Raw genomic sequence first — 25,766 nt, 5'->3', positions numbered from 1 at the left:
TGCATAAACAAGCTGAGATGGAGGAGCAGAGTTTGAAGTCTGACGGGGGGGAAATCAGGTGACTGCTTGACATAACTGCTTCTTCACACTTTATCTGGATCAGCAGTGACAGCCGTTGAAAAGTGGCAAAAAAAAAATACCTGCAATCTGCACTGAGCCGTCATCGCCGAGGAGAATGTTTCCAGCCTTAAGATCCCTGGGAAAGACAAGACATGAAATGTGTGTTTTTATAAGATTGACTTATGACACAGAACAAAGATAAAGTGCTTGGAGAAAGTCAAAACGAAGAGGACACAAATTAAGTCAGAAAAAACGTCTGATTCAAAGGCTACGTCTTCATCTCGGGTGCTAATTTCATTTTCTTAAATCAAATCAAAAGATCTCGTTTAAACTAAATCGCTTATTGAAAAAGTGTCCAAAAAAAATACATTATAATTGAGCAAAAAAAAAAAAAAAAGGCTTAAGAGGATGGATGGATGGATAAATGTACTTTAATCATCCCTTTGGGGAAATTCAGGTTTCAGTAGCTCACGTTGTCAGTCACAGACAGAAGAATTCAACTACGGATTGGACAAACCATAAACCTGATTTACCGCTTTCTTCTTGTTATTGTGAACTCTAGATTCACCTTCAGACTTTATTAGCACCACACGGAGTCTGCCGCTCATTTCTTCATCTTTGCTCAGCCTCCTCTGGTGGTGATAAGACGATTCAGCAGGGAAAGCTGTCTGGCTGCCTCCGTCACAAAAAATGTCCAGACTGCTCCACTGAATGAATACTGCCAACTCACCACCCAGATAGAGTTGTCATAGCAACAGACTTTTATATTGGTCAAGGGCTCAAGTGAAGCAAAAAAAAAAAAAAAAAAAGAGAGGATAGTAGAAAGGTCAATGTGGACAAAATGTAGTTATTGATTTTGGTTCAGGACTGAACGTGCATTATTCAAAGTTTTATTGGAGGAAGGGAACATCGCTATCCATACTTAATATATTTTTTTTTTTACACAAATGAACAAGATCACAATCATCAAACTGTGATGAGAGGGAAGAGAGATTAGAAAGCGACGCGGCCTCGTTTACTGAGCAGTTCATCTTACGGCCAGACGGGGGCAGTAGAGACAAACGCTTGCGGCTTTACTCAAAGAAAAATGCTGTTTGGATCTTTCCAGCAAAGACTATTTTCTCAATGAATGTAAAAATAGACAGTGTGCTTTGGAGATCAAACAGTTGTAAGGAAAAGATTTAAGGACAATGAAATTATTTTTCAAACTATAAAATCACATTTTAAAATCCGGTTTGATGGGGGGCATAATTGTTCTTCTCAGACTATAAAACTGCTGAGGCACACTTTAGAACTTAAATGCCTGCAGACATTTTCCCTTGAGCAATAGGAAAACTGTCATCTTGCTTGGACTATTTCCAGGGACCCTATTGTGTTAAAAATAAGAAGTCAGTGAGGTGGAGCCGTTCGGCCCGAGCGGCCTTTCTCCAACAAGAAGTTTTAGCTCTACAATAAACCTGCTCTGAACACACAATGTGTCGAGACTGGAGAGTTCACGGGTCACAGTTAACATCTTAGCTGCTGAATATTTAAGTCTACAAGCCTTCTTCTTTTTATCTGAAGAGTGCTCCAGTGAAATATTTTTCAGTGACAAGAGCAGGGAGTGGCAGAGAAGCCACAGGGGGAAGGAATGCAGCATGTGTAACATATTAGAGCCAATTGGCTGACAGCAAAGATGGGGATTCCCACCCAAGGGCCAAATGACTGCTGGGAAAATAACAGCATCCTTAAACTACATAAGATATGGGAACACGAGTGTTTGCAGCCATTTGTTCAGGCAGTTCAAGGAGTCTGTGTTCTACTTTTGTGTCTAGACGAGTTCAGCGATGTAGCTGTCACACTAGAATGGGGAGGGTGGATGAAAATGCGACGTGACAGCTTAAAAGGACTTTCTTTAAAAATAATAATAAATAAAGAAAAAAAGAAAAGCCGGCTGCCGTGCAGACGTCTGCTGCTCTCCATCTCATCTCACCGTCACTCCGCTGCTGTGACATAACAGCTAGGTGATATCAGGTCACAGTATCGTCCGGTTTCTAGCACTCGCTGCTTCTGCTCAATCGAGAGCACGATCGTCCTCTCCACCTACATACAACAGGGATGATTTACTGTCTGGTAATTTGAGATTGTTGCTTTTTAAAGGATTCGAGGGGAGGTGCAGAGTTCACCACCTGAGGCTGAAAGGCAAGTCTGGGAGTATCCCAAAATACTTTTCCTCGTTTACACAACCACGTCCCCTCGCTCACTGAGTCCCATTGTGACTTCTTCTGCCTTAGCCTGGGCTAAACGTGAGCTTCAAGTCTCGAAACAGACATCCGCATGTTAGAGCAGCTCGCAACACACTTTGAAGAAGAGAGAATGGTTTGTTGGTGTTGAGAGACGAATTCTTCGAGGGACTGGTCATGAAGGCAAAGCAGCACGAACAGCTGGCAAAAATGGAAAGCCATCTGAAAGTTGACCCTCGCTCCAAGACGTAGTCAGATACGTCGCTTATAAGTTACGAGATCGGAGGGGGGGTCAAAAAAAAAAAAAAGTCAGATACAATTTTTTGGGAAGCATAGAAACACACTCCATCCAACAGAGGAAGAGATTTTTTTTCCAAGAAGACTGAACACTTTGAGACGCCAATGAAGCGAAGAGAAGACTTGGCACAAGATCACTGAAATCCTTTCGAGTTCATCCTCGGGACGTTTTGAGTATCTGTACTTGATTGAACGGCGATTCATTCAAAAGTGATGATACTTCAAGACGAACCAAAGCAGTGGACTGAAAGCAAGTGAAGCTAATTATCCAGAATAAGGGTTGAACATTTTAAGTCATCAGAAGAACACTTTCGGAAGCGTTAAAGTTGATGCATTAGAGAGCAAATACGAGTTATGGAGATTTTTTTATTCAACCTACGTCAAGATAACTTTCAGTCAATAAAGCTCTTAACACTATTCATGAATTCACTTTACTACTGCAGCTATTTTAATATACCGTTTAAATACGTCTCAGCTTCTTTAAAATTCAACCCATTAAGAAACGCATCTCTGACAAATACGAGCAGGATTTTATATTTGGCTGATGACTTTGATGAAAAGATGTCCGCGTCCTTCACTCGGAGTGATTAAGGGGATCGAATTGCGTCTTCCTCCGACACTCATTGAAAAAAAAACCCCACAGAGGCTATGGTTCACTGCAGCAGATTGTAATGCTCCGAGAAAAGGCTGCAGAGTGTAGACAGTCATTAACATTCACAGGAGAGGAGGGAGGGAGGGAGGGAGGGAGGGAGGAAGTGGTGACACAATGCACCATGCAAGTTCAAAGAAAAACTGGAGCGGAGGAAAACGCCAAACCTGCCGTTAAAAGTCCTGACTCATACAAGTCATGCAGAGAAATGCTACAACAGTAGCAGAGCTTGTATTGGAAGAAGGACTCATTTATCATGCATGGATTTTGTTTTTATTGCACTTTAAAGCCTAGCCGACCTGATGCCAGAAACCAGAATGCGTTATGTAACCAAGAAAGATTGGATAACGGAGGACATCCGTGTGGTCTCTTCTTATTTATGACCGACTGAAACGATAGCCGAGTGAGAACAGCCAACGTATGAAAGTGTCGAGGAGATTGATCTCCCTCATCTGGAAGCGCTGCACCTTGCAGCTCACCTACTGTGACATCACATCCTGGTACCAGGCTCATACTGCCCCCCCCTCCTAACAGGGCTGTAAAAGAAGGTTTACGAGGCCTTGTTTGTCCCTTATGGAGATGAAATACCTCCTCTCTTCTCAGCGTGTCCTTTCAAACCACAAAAATATCTCCCCTTGGCTTTGGATTGTCATCAGTTATTCCGACTTCACTTTTATTTCTTTGAAAGGCAAATTTGCCTTTTTGAACCACAGCTGAAGAGACTTTTTTTTATTTTTAAGTTTATTTTTGGGCATTTTAAGGCACTTTATTAGAGACAGGACAATATATATATATATATATATATATATATATATATATATATATATATATATATAGAGAGAGAGAGAGAGAGAGAGAGAGAGAGAAGACGGACATGTAGGAAAGGAGCCACATGTCAGATTCAAACCCGGGTCGTCCGCTTTGAGGGCTATACCTTCCAGACATGGGGCGCGCCCACTGACCACTAGGCAAGCGACACCCCCCCCCACAGACTTCAGCCATTAACTTGTCATGACTAAACTGCTTACTGAGTTATTTCCAAGCAAGGCCCTCGCATGTAGTCAAATACGACAAATGTGCCTCCGAAAAGCTAAAGAACAGGATCCATCCGTTTTTATTCGCTGCAGTTTGACTTCTGATCAGACTTCATCTCTAAACTTGTTTTCATCGCAGTCTTCTTCTTCTTCTTCTTTTATCCGCTGTCAACATCTTCTTTGGCCACTTCACTCCTCTTCATGTCAGCCTCAATCATGTCAATCACCACTCTGAGGAGTCATGAGGTCGTGATATTGAGAGTCGGATTGCACCGGGAGATAGATCATTATAGGACTACTTTCATAAATGTTGATATTTGGCACCGGTGATTTCAAAATCATATGACAGGAGTCAGGGTTATATTTGCAGAATTCCTTTTTTTGTCCCACCACTTTTAAAATACAGGAAGTTTCAGAGATGAGAGAGTGAAAGACTCTCCACCACATTTAGATCATCAATGTCTCGATAAACACCTTAAAGCCTGATCGAAGAAAAGGTGTTCTTCCTCTGGTCGTGTGTGTGTGTGTGTGTGTGTGTGTGTGTGTGTGTGTGTGTGTGTGTGTGTGTGTGTGTGTGTGTGTGTGTGTGAGAGATGTCTGCCTCCTCCTCAGATTACAGTACAAGTGTCACTCTTGGATCACTGACTCTCTGAGCTGCTGTAAACGTGGAGGTAGAGCACTTCACTGTCTTGTGCTAAAAGTCTTAAAGCCCTGACCGCAACACTCTAATTGCTTTTTTCCGCCGGCCTGAGTTGGATGGAACCTATCATGTGACACTCTCTCTCTCTCTCTCTCTCTCTCTCGTCAAGCCTCACCCCCTTGGCTCTCTCCGTCACCCCTTGCCCCCGAGGCTCCGACTCATATGATCCAGCTTACACAGGAGGAACACGCACAGCCATAAGCGCACGTTTACATCAGCAGACACCGATCAAATGATCGCGGCCTCTCCCGCTCTCAGCATGTCAGGGATTTTCAGCGCTGGGGTAATACCTCCCATTTTCTTTTTCAGCAGTAAAAACATCAGTGCCTGGGGGTTGGCCAGAGCTGATGAATGAATGATCTGTTAATGAATCCCTAATGTCTCCTTAGACCCGGCAACCGACTACTCAGGAAAAACATTCCCCTTCTCTCTGGCTCTGACTGATAACCCCGTCACACCGGGCTGAAAGTGGATCCTTAAAGGCTGCAGCTGAAGTATACCGCACTTCCTTTTCCTTTTAATTAACACCCTAATTCAAAGAGCGGCTACACTAATTCCTTGCATCTCTACCTATACTTCCTCCAAGGTAAGGAGTTTCCTAACCAGCTGCCTAATGAGGCGAAGACTCGTCTTCACGGCTGAAAACAAAATCTGTCATCCACATCCACGCTCAAAGCCTTCGATCGGCCCTCTCGCTAAGTTTGTCGTTCGCTCTGAAAGCCGCCTGAGCACTCAACCAAGGCAAAAAAAGCAATACATTATTTATACACACACACACACACACTGTCCTGGGCTGTATGTGTGCCAGTAGGAGAGGAAGAGAGACAACAAAAAAAAGCGAGTCATGAGTACTAAAGACAGAGGAGGTGGTGTGAGGACTTTGACGGCGCACAGTCGGCTGGGTTCATTGTCACAGCTTAAGCGTAGGTACTTATCCGGGGTCTTGAACCGGCTCAGAGGACGGCTTTCAGGATCAGATTTCCTGCGGTATGCAAAATCTGTCATTGACACATTTCGCCGATGCACATTCGAACAGTAACTTAAAGATTATCAGCACAGTAGTGGCCGGATTTCGTTGCATTAGAAGTCATGAAGAAACCTGAGTGGGCGTGCACTTTGTTTGAGACGTATCACTGTTAACAGAGAAATGCAGACGCGACGGCAGATCAGACACTGCAAAGATGTTTATCATTTGGATTTGACTGAAATAGAGCTGAATTAACACTCAGTGCCTCCTCCTCTTATAAATTAACAGACCCGGTAATGAAAAGCCAAAGTTAGCCAGCTGCAGCTAAATTAAGCCACTTAGCAGCACAAACATCTTTCTCGGAGCTTGACGATATGGTCAATGAAGATGTGACTTTCAGACAACCCGCTAAGTTTTTGGCAAGAAGTTTTGATCCAGAGCTAGAACTTTGGAAACCTCATGGATAAATATCTGAAATATGAGACTCATGTAGGTTGATAACAGAGGTGTGCGAGAGAAAAAGAACAGAATCAAAATTCGGAGTCATGACGTGCTCATGTTATACCCAAGAGGTACAACATGAGCACACGATTCCTGCTTTTTTCCCTCTTGGATCGCTCGTTGTCGTCGCTCTGGGGTTAGCATACGGCCTCGTCTCTGTACAGAGCACGATGACACGACTGACCTTTAGGAGTGAAAGTGGCTGGCTGAAAAATGCCATTTAAAAATTCCCATCAGATTGCAACATAGGCCACATAATGAGGAGCTCATAGTACACAGTCATGCTAATAAGCACACTGCTTAACTGTACGACTGTGGGCATTAGCTTAGCTTAGCTGTAGATATGCTAACAAACAACCATTTTTCTTTTTTTACATTAAAATGTTTGTACAGTCGTCTGTTCTAAAGTGGGAACCAACTCATATCTGAATGTCTGTTCAAATAACAAGATGAAATACTGCACTCAAAAGAGTAGTTAAGTTAGTGGACTTAATGTGAGTAAGACATTTTAGGGGAGGGAAGTCAGGAGCAGGGTTGAGAAGTTCGGCTCCATAAACCCTCAAGGCGAAGTCTTAAAGATGCCATGCTGGTGGATAATGGAAAGTCCTGCGTCTTCTTCATGACAGGGCTGCGAGTCTTGTTACCTGTGGATCTGTCCGTTCTTGTGTAGGTACTCCAGGCCGTCGAGCACGTCTTTCAACACCGTGGCTATACTGGCCTCGTCCAGCACGCCCGTCCTGTGTTCACCTCGGGAGATGATATGCTTGATCACGTCCAGCACGGAGCCTGGGAAATAACCACAGGACGGACGGTTAATGAAAAGGAATTCACGATGACATGCCTCAATTATCTCTGATGAAGACGTACATCTGCGTGATCGTCAACGTTAATGTCTGAGAAAAAAAAAAGAAGAAGAAAGAAATGGAAACCATCCAGTGTGGGGGCCTCAGGGTGAGCAAACCGTCTGTGTCTGATCTTGACAGGGTTTAGCTCCGGCATCGATGAGAACATCACCTCAGGCTAGCTCCAATAATTTGTTAAGCCTACTCTAAACCAAAGAATATTTATGTAAACAAATACTTCCCCGTGGATTGGCAGTCAAGATAATTAGTTTATAGGCTAATATTGTTTGCGTGAATGAGACTGTGGATACACACAAGAGCTTCTTTTTTTCCCCAGTTTCACTGAGACGGGTTTTATTAGAAGAGGAAAAAAAACCCAACAGATTTAGTTTGGTTGGGACAAAATCCCATCATGGCCAAATCAGAACCATGACCTTTAATATTTGGCCATGGCACTCGCACGCATACTTAAATAGTTTTAAAATGATTCAGCTGTGATTTTAGAGAGTCTGTGTCTCTTAACACTGTCAATGTTCTCAGTGAATAAACCTCGAATTGTTGATCATTTCTTTGGACTTGGCTCAGCGACGTTAAAATTAGATTTTACTTTAAGAGGCACACCAGGCTTGAAGTTTTTCATCCAAATAAGTTGAATACTGAGCTCATAGTTAAAAATCACCATGGTTACCATCAGACTCATGACATTATTTATTTTAAATGGCGAAAGCTCAATGTTCTCTTTTTACATCGACAGCGACATCATCGTTATCCGTCTCTGCAGTCCTCTGCATCCGTCTCTGCAGTCCAATTTAATGAAAAAGCTCACAAATAAGAACTGGGCTCTACAATCATATATCGTGTGTGCGTTTATCTACCCATAATTCCTTAAAAGTTGACACTGGAGGTTATAAGTCAAACTGTTGCTTTGTGTTGAGCGCTCCTGGCTGAACAGAGAACTAATGTTTGTCTGCTCACTGACCCGACAGGTCCGTCTCCCTCGGCCCGGCTCCGGCTGAATAAAAGGAGTGCTCTGGATGAAGAGTCAAGAGTGCTGTGAGTTTTTGATTTCTTTTGTGCAACTTTCCAAAAGAAGGAAGCACATCTCTCTGAAAAGCCGTTTCACCATTTGCATTCGGTTTGACAGAAAAATGGGCGGGGAACAATGGAAGGACCCGTGCCTGACAAGCTGAATTGTGCTGCAGTGATAAAAACAAAAAAACACAACCTGCCACACTGTCCGTTTATCACCACACACACACACACACACACACACACACACACACACACACACACACACACACACACACACACACACACACACACACACACACACACACACACACACACACACACACACACACACACACACACACACACACACACACACACACACACACACACACACACACACACACACACACACACACACACACACACACACACACACACACACAATAATAAGCTGGGAAAGTGTCCTTTCAAGGTCTAAAAACACTGCCCCGTGACACATTACCAAATTGATTGTGTTTTAACAACTGTGCCAGACTTGGGGTGCAAAAGATATCTATTTGCTAAATCACTTCGAGGCGCCCTCGCCTGGAGCACTCAGCCCAACGCTGCATTGCTCTGAGGAGGCAGCGATGACTGGCCACCTGAGACGAGAGCGAGACGGTGTTATTGCAGAGCGATTTAGACACATCAGGATGCAGCGGCGAGGCAGAGCAAGAGGAGAGAGAGAGAGAGAGAGAGAGAGAGAGAGAGAGAGAGAGAGGGAGGGCCGATGGGTTCAACGGGTTCTTCGTGCAGTGACAGTGCATGGCAGAATATTGTGATTCAGCAGTGAGGAACAGAAAAGAGACCCATTCAGGAGACGTGAAACAGGACAGATGAAAATAGGCGGTAAAAGCAGACTAGATGTGTGTATTGGTGTGTAAGATAGCGGGTGTATATGCGAGATCATTGGAGAGGAGGGTGAAAGAAGAGTGCAGTCTTGCGTCTCTGATGTGACAGTTCTTTGAAGCTCATTGAGAAAAGGCAGACTGTTCGACTCCACTGTTCTCCCTGCATGCTTCCCTCCTCGTTCAACGCTTCTGTGCTCAGTATGATATTCTTCTGCCCGTCTGAAATGGCTTCAGGGAGGAGAGCACGTGACAGGAAGTGACAGGTGACAACGAGGAAGCTCTTGAGGAAAGAAGCGCGTTTGAAGTCACGTCTAAATGAGAGCAGATGTAGTCTAATGGCAGCTGTAATGAGCCAACGTTTTGAAGTGTATTCTCAGGAGAACATTGTTTACCTGCAGAGCGTGTGCCCGTGCCACACATGTCAGCAGGAACCGTCAGTGATGTTATTGCTTAATGTGACGAATGAGTTCAAATAGATATTAAATAGGCTCCACCCATTTTATGGGGTGTTTTCTTCAGTCAGACTAGTTGACCAATCTGCGTTTTTTTTTTTTTTACATTTAATCAACAGGAGAATTAGTCACTGAGAAAATCCTCTGTGCCAGTTCTGGTGCTGGAGTCAGTATTGGCTTGCAATGGTTTTCAAAACGTGGTATAAGTTATGTTATTCAAGGCGCCACAGGTGTGAGTCCTACAAACCCAAAAGTGAGTTAGCATTTTAACGTCATGGGTTCCTAACTCTAAAAGTCAATGGGGATTTTGAATGTGTTTGTGGTTAGACGCCTGACATATGGTCTGTGGTTAACACAGGATTAAGAGATGTTGGCGATTTGTTAGAGGACATAAACTAACTTAGCCAAGACCCCCCCCTTGTGAATTTTAAAGTTTTTACGTGTCCTTAAAATGGCAGTTGCGGGGTCGCCGGTGGCGCAGCGGCAGTGCGCGCGACCCCACGTATTGAGGCTCAGTCCTCGTGCGCGGGCGGCCCGGGTTCGCGTCCGGCCTGTGGCCCATTTCCCGCATGTCTCTCCCCACTCTCTCTCCCCCTTTCCGACTCTATCCACTGTCCTCCCTCTACAATAAAGGCAAAAAGGCCAAAAACAAATCTTTAAAAAAAAAAAAAAAAAAAAAAATGGCAGTTGCTAACCCAGTCATGTTTTTAGTGCTCTTGCAAGTTTAATAAACAACTTATTAAGCTATGATTTAGCTAGCTTGTCAAAACTGTTGATTAGATTGATGAAGCATAACGGTCGTGATGTCAAACTCAAGCGACGGTTTGGTGAAGTTTGCTTGTAGCACAGCGTTGGCTTTTTACTTCTGTCTGCTGTTTCAATGCTTCAAACTTTGTAATAAGCGGTGTAAATTGGTAAAGATCATCCGGCAGAACAAAACGCCTCCGGATCAGAATAGTGTGTTTGCCACAGAGCTTATTTTCTGCAATGATCCACAATCCAATACAAAAATCCCATCGGTGAATTCTCATTAGAACCCATGCTAGTTCCGGGTTGGCCAACAAAAATACGTAATTTGGTTTGTTCCCTATACTGAATCTGATGGGCTCCAAAGATCTTTAACTTTTCAGGGGTCATGACTCATGACTTACCATTTTGCAACACAAACCTACAATGGGGCTATTCTGGAGTTGAATGTGGGTCTAAACTAGCATGTGAGCATTAACTTCACCGATGTTGTGTATATTTTGAAATCTGGGGCTTTTTGGTATGTTCAAACACTAATGTTAATGTGAAATGTTATTGGATCGTCTTAAAACAAAGAGAAAGTAAGGAAGTAACGGAACAACAAAATAAGTTCGGAACTCTTCTCACGCTTTTCTTGATCATAGATTACAAAGTCATTTTCAAACTGGGGCAGCAGTTTGGGGAGATTAGTTCACAAGTGCACACACGCAAACACGCATGTGCGCACACACGGCTTCATAAAGACTTTGGAGGATCACTACATGTCAGCCTTGTCAACCTCTTTCAGATGCATTTGATTGACCTTTGCATGCTTCATTAGGTTGTTTCAACTGGCTGACACTTGCTGACAGGTTAACAATCCAAATGTTCATATTGCATGGGAAAAGACTCCAAGTTCAAAGACTAATGACACCTGTTGGACTTGTATGAAAGAGTCATGTCCAAGCCCCAGAGGGAAGACAAATCACAGAGAATCAATTAAGTCATGACAGAGACACGACCGAGCGAGTAAAAACTTAACCCATCATTTCATCTTGGATTAAGCAAATCTCTATTTTTTGGGGGGGGATTTCAAACTAAAATTGTGACGGTTTAACACACCACCTGTTGACTCCCCCACAATCAAGCATGATCAGTTGAACAGACTTTTCGTTCATCTGATCCAAGTAGTGGACGCAGGGATAGGATAAGAAGAGAAAAAAAAGGGAAAGAGAGGCGAGTAGGGAAAAGTGGACCAAGGAGGTGAGAACTTGTGCCAAGTGTGCAAAAGGCCGATTGGGGAATGCCAAGCAAAGTTAGAAGGGTTGGAGGGAGGGTGTGGCATGAGGGAGAAAAAGGGGGTGAAGGTTAAAAAAAAAAAAAAAAAAAAAAAAAAGGGGGGAGGAAAGATGATTGTTGGCTCAAGTCAAGGAGCCTCAATCAAAACTTTTGTGTGCTGCATCATTTTCTACAGGACGGGAAAACTATGACACAAAAGTAATTCTGCGTGTTGAGACACCATTGTCTTTGTTCTGTGAACCTAGAATCACAATCAAAGCTCCCCGTCAGCGCTCTGGCAATAGCTGGAGGGCCACATCATGATGTGACAAATCCACTGGCTCCAAACTTGACAAAGTCTTTTCATATGCTAAATTCAAACCGTCAATAACAATCTGTCTTAAGATGGAATTCACTCCGACTGGCATTTCGATTGAGCTCGGCAGCCGTGATTGTGGGTCGGTGAGGGGCAGCACACTAATCTCCTGTGAACACATTCCTCTGCTTGTTTTGCCATGACTCATATTCTATCCCTATGGGCATCAGTGGACGTCTCTTAGATGTGAATTCAGTCGACGACAGCTTTTGTAGGGCTGTCATGAAACAATTGATGGCATGTCACATTTGGAACAAGATTTTCCTGAAAAGTTCTACCTAAAAAAAAAAAAACAAGCACAAAGGTTTGGCCCTGAAAAGACTTTCCAGGGAGGACTGAGGGGATCATAGAGCTCTTCTCTTTATAACAGGATATTGTATGTGGACATCCGATTAAAAGTACATGCCCTAAGAAGCCTCGCCATTAACTCACTTGAACTAATCTCAAAAAGTTTACAGGTTCAAAAGTTCATCAGCATCAATGATGACTGTAAGACTTTCACTGAAGGGAGTGTCAAAATTAATCCACTGATGTAAAGGCTTTCTGTGTGCACTTGTAGCCTCTAAGGGTGTATAAGCTACCGGTAATATATTTGAACTGACACTAGGATTTCAAACAGTGAGTGTTGGCAGGTTTCAGTGGCATCGGTGGATCTTTTAAAAGGTATGTAATGGGAGACTTTCTGGGTCCACTAAAATGAAGCCTGGTTTAAAGGCCATTTCTGATAAGTGATACACGTCTAATGATTGAGGGGTTGCACCAGCTGAGACGGTTCAGACAAAGGAGGAAAAGTCCCCTACTAACCTGTAGGGATGATCAGGGGTAGAGGGGTTTTCCTGGTTGTTTGGCGTTAGCAGGGCGCTTTTAACGATCCATTACATCGTACATCTACAGAAACGTATGATGTTTGTACTCCGGCTTTTTGTTTCCCATGAGCAGAAATAATTTCCTCCGCCCGATTCTAGAGTAGCGTTAAACGACCTTATGATTTCGTCGAAGATTTCACCCCTTAGTAGCACCATCGTTATTCTACAAAGTAATGTAGATTAAGGATTAAGATTAAGTTAGTTCACCTTATTGTCAAGTTTTGTCCATGTTTATCGAACATTATCATCTTTTTAATTTCAATTTCTCAATTTCCCAGCTTGGGATCAATAAAGTACATCTATTTAATTAACGGCGGTTAGCAGAAGCTATGCTAGTCTGTTCAATAACGCACCAGTAAAAAACACAGTGTTAAGAAAAATGCTTTTCACTCATTGGTCACATGAAGTAAAAAACTGCTAGGTTGGACGTTACACTCTTTTCACTAGTTAAGATGGACATTAACATCCAAGTCGTGCAACCAAAACAGCTAAAGTTACTGATTCAACGTAGGGTTGAACTTTCCACCATTCCTTTAGACAGAACTTACACAGAGCGGTTCAACGGGCCATGTGTTGGATGAAAAGAAGCGACCTAACAGCAGCCCTTTTGCACATCAGCAAGAATTACATTTATAATAAAATCAAGATGATAAGTCCTGCTGGTGACTTTGTGCTTTCACAACTCAACTCTGGGTACAAGACACGATCCATAGGAGGGAAAAATTACAGCGAATCGCGCCGTTCAGAAAGTGATCAACTCGAAGCAGTCGGAGCACCCAGAAAAAGGACGCTTGGCGCTGCGTTTTTTTCCCCCCCCAAGCGACCACCTGCTGCTGCAAACGCTCTCTCCTTGAAAACAATTGATGAAAGGACGATGGGGCCCTGGAAAAAAAACAAACACTAGGTTGATACGGGGCCTTAATCTTTTTATGTAGCCTTTAGTCTTTCAGCCAAGTGGGGTCAGTGGGAGGCGTTTGCAGTTGGCCCGTCGTTTCTTGTCGCGACAGGCCTGTCAAGTGATCGGGTGCTTGGTGGTTTCACGACGTTTTTTGTAAGGACAGGGAGAATGTACTGGAATGAAATTGCTATTTTATCATCAGGACATCGCAAACAAAACTTCAAACCTGGTACGAGAACATCTCGAGCAGATAACTGAGGTATCGAGTTGAAATCTGTGTTTTTAACAGTCAAAGAGAAGACGAGGGTGGACACAGGGGAACGAGCAGGAGTTTGCCCTTCTCAGAGCTGGTATGCTCTGCCGTGTGGAGCGACGCTCTATAAACCTAAACCTCATTTAAGGTCTGTCTCCATGGCAGACGACTCCACGGCCATCATTTAATTACACCGCGCAATAAAACCCAACATCAAGGGCCTCTGTTTAACAGGGATGAGAGGGGGCCATCTTGAGTGGTGTCTGCTCCTGCTGTGCGGCTGGCTGCCTGCTCGTCGAGCGTCGCTTGGCGGGCACCATGCCCCCACGGCCCAGCTGCAAGGCGGCTGCCAAGCGGCTCATGTCTCGAGTGTATCCCAGGGAGCCTGGCATGCCACCTGGGCACTATCCGTTACAGTGGGACGCTGTTTACACAGAGGGGCTGAGAGGAAGAAGGGGGAGGGGGAACAGTGCGTAAACATGTGGTGTGTGGATGTCTCTGCGTACACAAAGCCTGTGAGACCAAAATCGGGATAAAGAAAGTAGAGTAGATTTTTACATCTTTGCTTACATTAGACCATTAGCTCTCTTAAAACCTTCTTCATTACAAAGAAGAGAGAGAGAGAGAGAAAAAAATAAAACACAGGCTCATCCACAAGAACAAAAGCTCTTTTAGATCTCACTCAGAGCGCTCCGTTTCTGGTGAAAATGTTCAAATCACAAGCAGATGCAATCCTTGGATTTGAAGGGATCTTTCTCTCCGTGGTGGCCTCCTCTTCATGCTCCTCTCACTAGTTAATTGCAGCGCTGCCACATGGATGCCATGAAGCCGGCCTGCGGGCTGTTATTACCTCTAACCTGTCATTAGCTCCTTCTGTGCTCTCCCTCTCTCTCTCGCAGTTCGAACCCCCGGAAAAAGAGCGGCAGCTCACGTGGGACACAATGAGGATCAGTGCTGTCACATTCCCCAACAATCACAGTTAACATCAAGGGCAGCAGGTTCTTCCTTCTCACCTCCCTCCCCTTAGACGTTCAGGGGCCCCGAAAAACATCTTCGGACCTCCTTGATATGACTTTAACACAAGGAGAGCTCTCAAACTCTCTCCGTTTATAAGTGATTCATTCCTTTGTCTGGCCTGGCTCTAGAGTTAGTCAGAGTGAAACACGGAAGTAGAGAGCGATGTTAAAAATAAATAAATAAATAAATAAAAAATCAGAGAAGGATGCACTTACCTCCACTGAGGAGCTTCATAACCAACCACAGCTCGTCTTTCACCACGAAGGAGGTGTAGTAAGACACGATGTTGGGATGGTGGCACTGGCTCATGGCTTGGATCTCTTTCTAATCAGAGAAAAAACAAACAAAACAACCAAGAAGACAAAGCTCAGTTCATCATGGTCGTACTTGGCGTTTTGGTGATCTCATGCGACATACGAAGAGTTTCATTCCATTTCAGGTCCCATGAACTCATTCGACAGCATTCATTAATCCCTTTCCAGAAGCAGCCGGAAAAACCAAACCGTTAATAGTTGCGGTGGAGGTGAGATGGGAACATAATATGCCTTCTTTGTGATTCATCCAAGGTGAAGCTGACTATTCTCTTTTGACTCCCACAGAAAGGTATGAGAGGGAGCCTGGAGGGAATAAAGTGAAAGCCGATACAATAAACACCGAGTCCTTTGATGCCGCAGCTATTCCTGTTATTTAGCACAATGCTTAAGATCTTAATGACGTCAGAAGAGAAACAGGCGAGGTCAATATAATGCATATCTATGCAGAAGTAGAAGAAGAAAAAAAAAAACAGCCAGAGCTCAGCCTTTTATACAGCTGTGTGTGTGTGTGTGTGTGTGTGTGTGTGTGTGTGTGTGGAGAGCAGGGGAGCTGAGGTAATGCTGGCACAGAGGTCTAATCCATCACTTCAGCACCGGTCCTAAAAGTCATTTGAGGATAGACAAGCTTCCGAGGAAAGAGAAAATCCAGCTGACTTCAGAGTCGGGAGGTTTTTCTGCTTCTGTTTCTCTGTTTTAAAAAAAAACTGTGAGGAAGGACTCAACCTGTTACTGGAAGTCCATATAATAACGCACAACCTTAACTTGGGCCTTTTCCAACATTTGAAACAACATGACCCGTTAGTACTCAGAGAAGGGAAGGAAAGACCGAACGAATGTCCCAAAGGAAAAAACCTCAGCGAGCTCGGGGACAGAAAGTGTTCGGCACGGTGCTCTATGTTTATGGTTCGGGAAATGTCCCTCTGTTGGAGTCGAGTTTGTCTTTTTCTTAAAATAAAGATCTGCACACCGAGAAGCTTATAGGACTTATTGATAAGTAAGGGATGTGCGTGATCTTTTTTGATTTGTCTTGTTCTGATGCTAACGGATGATTAAACCACAAATACAAAGCTGTTTTCTTCAACCTTTTTCTGAGGGAAAAAATAAATCAATAAAAAACAATTGGTGCACTTTAAAACACCTAATTGTTAATACTTGTTCAACTTTTTCATTACATTTCCAAAGTATTTTGGTTTTTGACTGATGTTAGTGCAAAAAACAAACGATCTGAAGATGTTGCTTTGAACAACGGAGAAATTGTGAAGAGGCATCCGATATTTCACGTAGCAGACATTTTCCTGGCTCGGAATCTTCAGCCCTCCAGGAGTTTTATGGCACAGAGGAGGTTTCTCACTTAGAGCGAGGTTGAAAAAAAAAAAGAAGAAGAAAGAAATCAAACCCTCCTTTATCTCGAGTTCTTTAAGTCTAATTTATCAGATCGTATCAGTGCAGACAGTTACATTGCATCTTACTTTCAAAGGAACATTTTCCCGTCCTCTCCTCTCGTCTTTCAGCCTCACTATCACGTGCAAGAGCTGCAGTTTCTCTGCAGATAGATGGAGAGAGAGATACTTTATTGATCCCGAGGGAAATTCAAGTTGTTGTATGTTGCAGACTTTTTAAATCGATAATCGACCTTCTCATCTAATTATAGGTTTACACCACTAAGGATTCTATCTGTCCAGACTTCGGAGTGTTGTACAAAGTAGCTGTTGAGCGTTGCTAACGACGTTCGTACGGCGAGCCTGTCACCTGAGAAAGCCAAACACTTGAGCCAAAAAAAACATTTGTTAAACGCTTTCAAATCAATAGGAGGCTCTCGGGGTCGAGAAGTAAGCAATCAAAGGCTGATGTTCTGTCTGTAGAAACGCTTAGTTTACACAGCGTGCATCAGCAGCTGCACAGTCATCACTGTTGAGCCCGTGGCGTTCGTCGAGTACTTCAGGACGAGAGAGGCTGAAGCAGGCAGGTGGATGCCTTTAGAGAGCACTTGACTGAGAACTCAAGTGAGTAACAACGAGGCTGGCTCCAGACGGGGACGTGTACAGAAGTGTTTAAATGCTCACTGATTTGTTGAGAACAATAGTGAGGTGAAACGTCTGGGAAAATAAAAAACAAAACTGAAAGAGCTCGAGACAACAACAGTAGAGACAGTTTTTTATTTTTTTTCCCGCCCAACAGGTGAGCCCGCACACGACTCTCCCTCCAAGCAACGCCTTTTTTTTTCCTTTTTTTTCTGGATTATAAAGCAGCCTAATAACTTCCAGTCTGTCGGGCCAGACAGCGAGCTCTGTGGGTCGTCTCCCCTTATCATTCATACTCTGGACACTACAGTCCGAGAGAGAACAATGATAATATCTCCCCCCCTGACCCCCCCTCAGGTCACCACCACTGTGTGGGCCAGGGTAACCCCAGAAAAGAAAAACAATGGCATAACAGGGAGGATATCGTGCCCTGGCAGTTGGCATGGTTTTCCCATCTTTTCCAGCAGACAATGTGTGAATGACAGGGACTCTTTGTTTGTGCGGATTAGGTCACTGTAAACCTTCTGCAGCAGCTAAGACGAGGGAAATGTTCTCACCGCTCGACACATATTCGTATCCCTACTCTCCTGTTTGAGTTTCGCATAACGTAGCATTGTTAAAATATATTCGGAAGGTTTATTATTTTGTTGTGTAGATATTGGAGAGTGGATACAGAGAGAACTATTCAAATCCAAATATTTGTGCAGTACCCTCCACTGACCACCGGGGACTGCTGATATTTTCAAGTATTTCAGCTTGATGGCAAAGTCACAGCACACTTCGCACTTCACTTAAAACAAACTACCCTGACTGATCGAGCTTCATTTGCATACACAGTTTATGTTAGGCACTGGATTATTCTCAAACACCAGGACAGTCCTCTTATTTCTTAACGAAGGGACTTAAATTTAAACTGTTCTTCTAACTCAAAACCAATAATGACAAGTAACCCCGAAAAAAACCGACGATCGAACAAACATGTTTCTTTTGAACAAGTGATTCATTTGGTCGTGGCTGATGCGGTGACCTCATTCTATGTTAACAGTCTTTTTTCAAACCACACGTGACACACAATAAGCTATATGCAATGCTTTGCTATGATTCCATATCAGATTACATTTTCAAGGCGTTAGTAAGGTCAGATAGAGAATCATTTAAACCGTGTTGGAGGCGTTTTTAATAATGACCATGCCCGTGTGCTGCATTGATAAACAGCATCATATTAGCGTAGATAATCTGCTTTTGAAGGCCTTAGCTGTACACCATCAACAAGAACATTAACATGATAACTTGATCAGGGGGATACATGTTGGACGGACTTTTCCTCATATCATTTACATACAAGGAATTTCAAAACTTTTGCCAAATGTTTATTTATTTTATTTAATTTTTGACTGTATTGATTCCCTGAGTGCAAATTAGGTGTTTACACTCTGGTGAACATGCAACTCACACACAGGCTGAAATAGAGTGACGCTATGTGTGTTTGTGTAAATTAATCTGTGACACAAAAACAAAAATACATTTATCAACGTTGATTTCTCTACTTGGAGAGAAACCTTTGGAGTGAATGGAGGCATCAATACATTTCATTGACTCCGTTACCCGGTGTCAATGAGTTCATTTCAGTTGTCGCATTACTGAGAGCTCCCCTTTTTTTCCCCCTCTCTCTGTGTCGGGTTGACAAAGCTGGTTTTAATTCATTCATCTCATGACTCGTTTTCTTGTTATAAGAGGATAAGAACTGTAATGTTGTGCTCATCGCTAAAACAGAAGAACGAGCTGGTCACCGTGACGTGGCGTGCTGCCTTTGCTCTCACTAATGAGCTAAGTTAAGCTTCCTTCTGTTTGCTTCGTGCTTTTGCAGCTCTGAAGTAGCTCAGAAATAAATGTGCATGACTCACTATCACTGTAAAAGTAAACCATTCAAATCGACAGACTTATGTCCTCTTCAGGCTTCCATAGACTGAGATGTTAAAGTACGGTTTTACTGCTTCTCTTCTGGAGTCTTTCCTGCAGGCTGAACGCTGGAATCAATAAACACATCACAACACACACTTGCATCACCACCCCGTCATCTTTCTTTCTCTCAACACTACCTCTCTCTCTCTCTCCTCTGTGGGAACTTCTCTGCGTTAAACAGTTAGTAACCCTTGACGACCGATATTTCCTCAAAATGTCAACCCATTTCCTGTTGGTTTGAAGGAGACAGTGCATTCCTTGTAACGTGGCCGACATGACTTTGGTTTATTCTAAACGGAGACGCTAAACTGATGTATTCCATCTCGTGACGGGTCGATATATTCACATCACTGCCTGGCGTAATCCAAGCTCAACACTAACCCGCTTCAGTAGCTTTAGACTGGGAAAGCATCTGCAGGAAATGGACAAGTCCAGGCCAGTGTGTTTTTCCTTGGCCTGACTGAAGGCAGTATTTGGCGTGTTTGAGGACCTTGAAACTGAGCAAAAATAAATAAATGACCTATTGTCACAAAGGGAATACAGTGCTGGGTCACAAACTGGTGCCACAGAATCACACTGCGAGCAGACACACAGAGAAGCTACTATAGAAGCAATGTTACGTCACACACACACACACACACACACACACACACACACACACACACACACACACACACACACACACACACACACACACACACACACACACACACACACACACACACACACACACACACACACACACACACACACACACACACACACACACACACACACACACACACACACACACACACACACACACACTAACTTAAATCTGATCTTAACGCTGAGAACTTAAATACTCTGGACCACTTCCTCCGCTCCAGGCAGACTTCCTATGCCAGAAATCATTGTTGCTTCTCGTGTTGTCACGACAACAGAATTTTAATCTTGATAATACAAGTAAAAAAGCTGCAGCAACAAATCCAAGTCCTCGACAGCCCACATTGGTAACATATTGTTTTTAACTACTTAAATGGCAAGGTCTGCACAAATAAACTGCCAATGGTCTTGGTATTGGCATGTTGTTTTTTTTTGTTTGTTTGTTTTCCCCCCATGTTAGCCAGCTTCACCTTCGCTGTCACCTCGTCTACTCTCTGACTTTTGCATCTTCATGAGATTCCAAAAAGGACTTGACAGACACTGATTCTTGCTGGCCTGACCACAGCTGCTTCCTCTGTTGCTTGCTTCGGTTTTTCAGGCCGTATTTCCCACAGAATGCTGTTATACAGAAAACAAGTTGTTCATTATTAAATGTTGAAATGTAAGTTGTTGTAATGTGCTAAATACTGGTTTTAAGCTAGATCATATTGGTACATGCTATTAAAAAGTAAAATATTTGCCATTTAATAGTACGTACAGTAGGTGCCATCAGGTAAGGGGGGGGGGGAGCAGGAAACATGTCTTTCCTTGCATTCAGATAAACTTCATGCACCCATCTATTTTATGAGCTAGTGTTTCGTCTTCCAAAAAAAACAAACCAAACTCTGCTCTGATTGGGTGGTCTGTGTAGAAAGACACAGGCAGAGCAGATCCTGGCGATATTTGGACGAGATTTGAAAACAGAACTGTAACACACAGAATGTGCACAGTAGTCAGACGATGCACTCTCTCTGCGTGGGCAGATCGTCAACACATTGTAATTCTTTACGATCTAATATCCGATTCCACGGCCAGCCTGCATGCCAACACTTCGTGAAACAACCTTGTCAAATCAGAATGTTTCGATAAACAGCATCACTGAAGTGAGTTGATGTGACTATTATGTAATTACACGGCAGAATATTCCATCTGCACCACACTCAAAATGTGTAAACAAGCCTCCTCCAGTCACTCCAAAGCGCCTGTCTGTCAAACCTCTGCACCAGGAATAACTACTACACACCAGAGACACACAGAGACGTGACAGATTAGGGTCTTTCTGACATTAAAGAATTTCACAGGTAAGACTAAAGACCCACAAGCTCCTCTAAAACCTTCTGGCTCCCCCCCCCCCTGAAGCTGCTCCTTCAGGGAAGCAATCTGGGTTCAATTTAAAGCTTCCTCGCCGCTTAAGCGGGTGCTCAGCAGGCTGTCGAAAAAATTGGAGGAGGCGGACCACATGCAGGAAATCCGACCTCGCTGTATTCCATGTGACCGCCTGCTCCGAGAATCCGGGAGCAACATTCTCCTGATTCATCCTCCAGAAATTGAGGGGGGGAGGGGGGGGGGGTTACTCCTCAGTTTAGTGTTGCCAATGAATAGTGAGAAACCTGCCAGTTATGGCTAACCTTGATCTTTCACACACACCTATGGGCTTACACTATATTTATTTCCTGACCGCGACTTTTACAGACCTTCAGATGAGAACGGAAAAAATCTATTAATCACGCTTCTGGTCTTCGCTGACAGCGGCTCATTGGTCGCTCTTTGTGGAGGAGCAGATGACAGATAACCACGCTATGCTGCCCTGAAATCCATCCAAACCACAGTCAGTCCTCGTTCGACAAAAAGTCGACATTAAATTGATCTAATAAGGACTCTTGCTGCGGGAATTGCTGGGTAACTCACGATACGACATGTCTTGATGCCATACAAAATGATGAGCAGAAACTTGGCCCCACGATAACAAAGAGTGATTAACGTATGTAACCGCTGCACCTTCCATCACGCTTCACCCTTTGACGTCTTTTCACCGCCGTCACATGATCCTGCTTTTATCTTCTTTTCTTTTTTCTTCTTTATTTTTGCATTCAGTTCTTTTTTAGCCAATTAGCCCCGCCCATGAAGTAATGACGCTGAATCACATTGGCGGGTAAATCTGTTCAGAGAGCAATATTTTTTTTTATTTAAATCTTGGTTTTTTTTGTAAATCACTTTGTAAACAGCTGTTTTTTTAAAGGTGCTATATAAATAAAGATATTAATATTATTAATGTTATATTTGACACCAGCGGGTTTCATACAGTTATCACACGAGTCACGCTGGCAATACTGTGTGGATATTTTGCCCCATCCGTCGCCTGTCACTGAGGTGGGCGCAGTCTGTATTGTACAAAATAAATTCAGGTAGTTTCCCAAAACCTTAAACGAGCAAAAACTCCTCACAGGGAAGGTTGATGCATGAAGAGTACAAAGATACGATCTGGTCTTCAGGAAGATTCCCCACGGGGGGGGGGGGGGGGTTTGATAATTTCCCGGCGGTAAGTGGAGTCTTCCTCCAGAGAACATCCAGAGGAGTGTTTGAAGCGATGGACGTGATTGGAGGAGAGGAGTAATGAAAAGCAGAGGTGGTGGAACGAGCTCCATCCACGCGCTCAGGCCGCAGCGCCGCTGCCCTCAAAGTACAGCCCGTGAGGGAGTGACTCTCTTTGATCAGAAGATGTCATAAAAAAAAAGGTGCAATTAAACCACATGTAGTCAGCCTTTTCTCGAGCAATTATAACTCGAGCATGTTCTTACTGTCAACAGAAGGAAAGGAGAAAAACGCCTCGTTTCAGCTGGCTAAAAGGGGGCGTATCTGAGTTTGAGTGACGGTAAGTTGGCAGCCTGCCAGGTCGCACGTCTCATCGGATGAAGGAAAGACAAAACAAACAAACTTGCGCCGTCGCCTAAATGTCACAGACGGAGAGCGTGTTGTTAGTGGACTTGAAGTGTAGAGGATCCCATCAGCGTCTTTCCCGACCAAGGTGACATCTGCAGGTACGTTTGTATGATGTTCAGTGCTACAGCATCAAAGAGTTAACTAGCTATACCGGGAAAGCGTTTGGCAACTTGTTCATCAAGCTTAGGTGATGAATAAGTTGGGTGTTCATGATTTCAGATTAAAAGGAGACCTTTAAAGCTAAGCTAACGGAGGGTGGGGTACGAAACCGGTTAGCTTCACAGTGTGCGTTAGCGTGCGTGTCTTACCAAGAGTTCGTCCATGCTGGTCTGGCACTTCTCTAGGTTGATACGTTTGATGGCCACCTTCTCCTTGCGTGGTAAACAGTAGGCTGCTTGAACCACGGCGGTGGCACCACTCCCTAAAAGAAGAGACAGGAAGACAGCAAATGATCATCCCGATTAAGATTACACATCATATCAGTCATCTCAGGAAAGGCAGAGTTTGAAACTTTTAAATTCACGAAACAAGGCCGTGCCCCCCCCCGGTACCTGCGTCTCCATCTCAAATTAAAGAAGGATTAAAGACTTTTATCATCGTTTCAAAATCCTACTGAGTTCACAAAGTTTAAGTGCAGCTTCACTCCCAGAGTTCATCTGAAAAGCTTTACTGTCTTTTATGAATCCACTTTCCCAAAGCCTAAAAGATCCTCTAGGTGTGATTGTGGCTGGAGACGCTGATAAACAATGCAGGGAGTCAGGGGGGCTTCAATAATAAGATTGAGCCAGAGAGAACCTTAAACAGCATCGAATTGACCCTTTTTTTTTTTTAAATGACAAATGACAGCTATCTACAGGGAGGACTGTAGGATGGTTGAATATTTGACGTCTGGTTCCAGAGACTCTCAATCAACTCAAAGTCGAACGCCGGCTTAGGAAACAAGGATCATTCCATTCTAGCTACATGGGAGGGGTGTTTGTGGGTTTTCTCCAAATAGATCCTGATGCATAACCCATCTTAGCACAAACAGTGACTTGTACATACTTTAAGCGCAAGTTCTGAAAACAACTTGTACTTCTTGATCAATCTCTTTTGCGTCAATAAAATCAGCCCGAGGTATTGATTGAAGCAGCAGTATAACCGCGTGTTCAGGATTTCAATGGCAACAAGCAACATTAGTCATCAGCACGGTCGTGGGCGTTTGTCCGGATAAACCGTAGATACATTAGAAGAGGGACAGGCTCCGCCTCTCAACTCTCATAGGCTCTCTTCTTTGCCTATCAAAGGCTGGGCGAACAGAGATTGGGAGATCGTGGTTGGTCAATACGAAGGTCAGTGTGTGACCGCAGTTTGGATGTTCAGAGTGGAATGAAAAAATGGATTATGACGAGACAATGCAGCACTAGGAAATTTGAATCAGTCCATGGATGCTCAATGTTACAGTATTATAGCTGGACTCATTCCGTCTCTGGGTTTGGATGGAGGGGCCCCTTGCTGATGCAGTGGATCGTCTTTGTTGGAATATTATGATTGGGCGGCGTCGAGTAAATCTTTAAATGTTCATTCAAAAGACAGATCATCCGACAGATGCGTAGATTGTGGTGTTGCTCGAATACGGCTTATGAGAATGTGGATCAATGAGCACCAAAGCACATTGGACGATCAGTGAACGATCGGCAAAATCAGGTTCGACAACGTGAATCCTCCCAAGCTACCTTTAAATCCATCTGATCATTTGAATCAGAAAATGAGAATGTTATTGATGGATGACTCGATTCACTCGTGTCCACAGAGCTCTTCACGATCCTTTTTAAACAATTGGATCCCAGAAACAGGAGCTGGTCTGTAAAAGTTTTACTATAAAGATTGTGATCAGTTTGATGTCGAGGATCGAATCTGAAAAAACTGAGCCGAATAAAGTGACAGTTGAGAATAAAGTCTAAACCTCCTGCTGTTCCTGCACCGTGTGCGGTCATTTCACGGGCCCCCTCGGCCGCTCGCGCACACGCACACGCACACACACACTGTACATGACTGTTTCCACAGGGTCTCAGGAGTTCAGGTAACGCCGAGCGCTGCTGGGAACACGCTCTCCTCTTGCGAACAGGCTTTAGTGCGTTAGAGAGGGAGAGGTGAGTCGGTTCGCCCTCCAGTAAGCTTTTCCTAACCTCCCTCATCTTAGCTATGCCCAAATATTAACAAAGTGCTCATTGTTTGGACTTTTAATAGAGCAAGTGGTAAAAAAAAAAAAAACAAGAAAAAAAAACAGAGAGAGGCTATATTAAAAAGGGGAGGGGGGGAGCAGCTCCCTGATATTAATTAAAAAGCTAAACTGTCCCTGAAGATGTGACTGCTTTTTATTTAACGTTTTTTCAGTAATTAAGACTTGAGGCTACGTGGAAGTAAAGTATTAAACAGGGGAAACATCCTCTTCAATGGAGCTAAGACTTCAAGAAAACACAAGACAAACTCCTGCTCTCGAGATCTTTTCTAACAGTAAAGAGCATGTGAGTGGGTGCACTGGGTGCCACCCATCGAATGACAAACTCTGATACTAGCCTTTAGCTAACTACCTACGCCAAAGGGCCTGAAAACTGACCTGCAAATGAGCGACGCCCCCCCCTCCCCCCTGTCAACCACAAGCAGCAGCACCAAACAGATCCCTGGAGACGGGCCAGTGATGGTGAAGCTCAGCCCGTAGCAGGACCGCGGGGAGCCTGTCGCCCTGTCCACCACCGAGTGTAAATTCCTCCACACAAACAAACAGCCAGTTGTCAGGGGTGGCTGCCTGGACAAGCTGCAGAAC

At 43.8% G+C, this 25,766-nt stretch overlaps 2 protein-coding genes across 3 annotated transcripts in view; one reads left to right on the top strand and one right to left on the bottom strand.

Annotated features, from left to right (window-relative positions):
* The window catches only part of inhbaa (inhibin subunit beta Aa), a 267,804-nt gene that overhangs the window by 204,595 nt on the left and 37,443 nt on the right, over positions 1–25,766 (top strand). The window lies entirely within an intron of this gene.
* The window catches only part of oxsr1b (oxidative stress responsive kinase 1b), a 39,702-nt gene that overhangs the window by 8,360 nt on the left and 5,576 nt on the right, over positions 1–25,766 (bottom strand). For both annotated transcript variants that reach the window (XM_079360756.1, XM_079360755.1), the window contains exons 2-5: positions 23,269–23,381; positions 15,255–15,363; positions 7,075–7,216; positions 141–196 (exon numbers count right to left, since the gene is read on the bottom strand). In XM_079360756.1, coding sequence (XP_079216882.1) covers positions 141–196; positions 7,075–7,216; positions 15,255–15,363; positions 23,269–23,381 — 420 coding nt within the window. The remainder of the gene's footprint in view (positions 1–140; positions 197–7,074; positions 7,217–15,254; positions 15,364–23,268; positions 23,382–25,766) is intronic.

The sequence above is a fragment of the Symphodus melops genome, assembly GCF_947650265.1.
Source record: "Symphodus melops genome assembly, chromosome: 14".
NCBI classification, from domain to species: Eukaryota; Metazoa; Chordata; class Actinopteri; order Labriformes; family Labridae; genus Symphodus; species Symphodus melops.
Note: the sequence above shows the minus strand (reverse complement) of the source record. Positions and strands in the feature narration are given on the sequence as shown.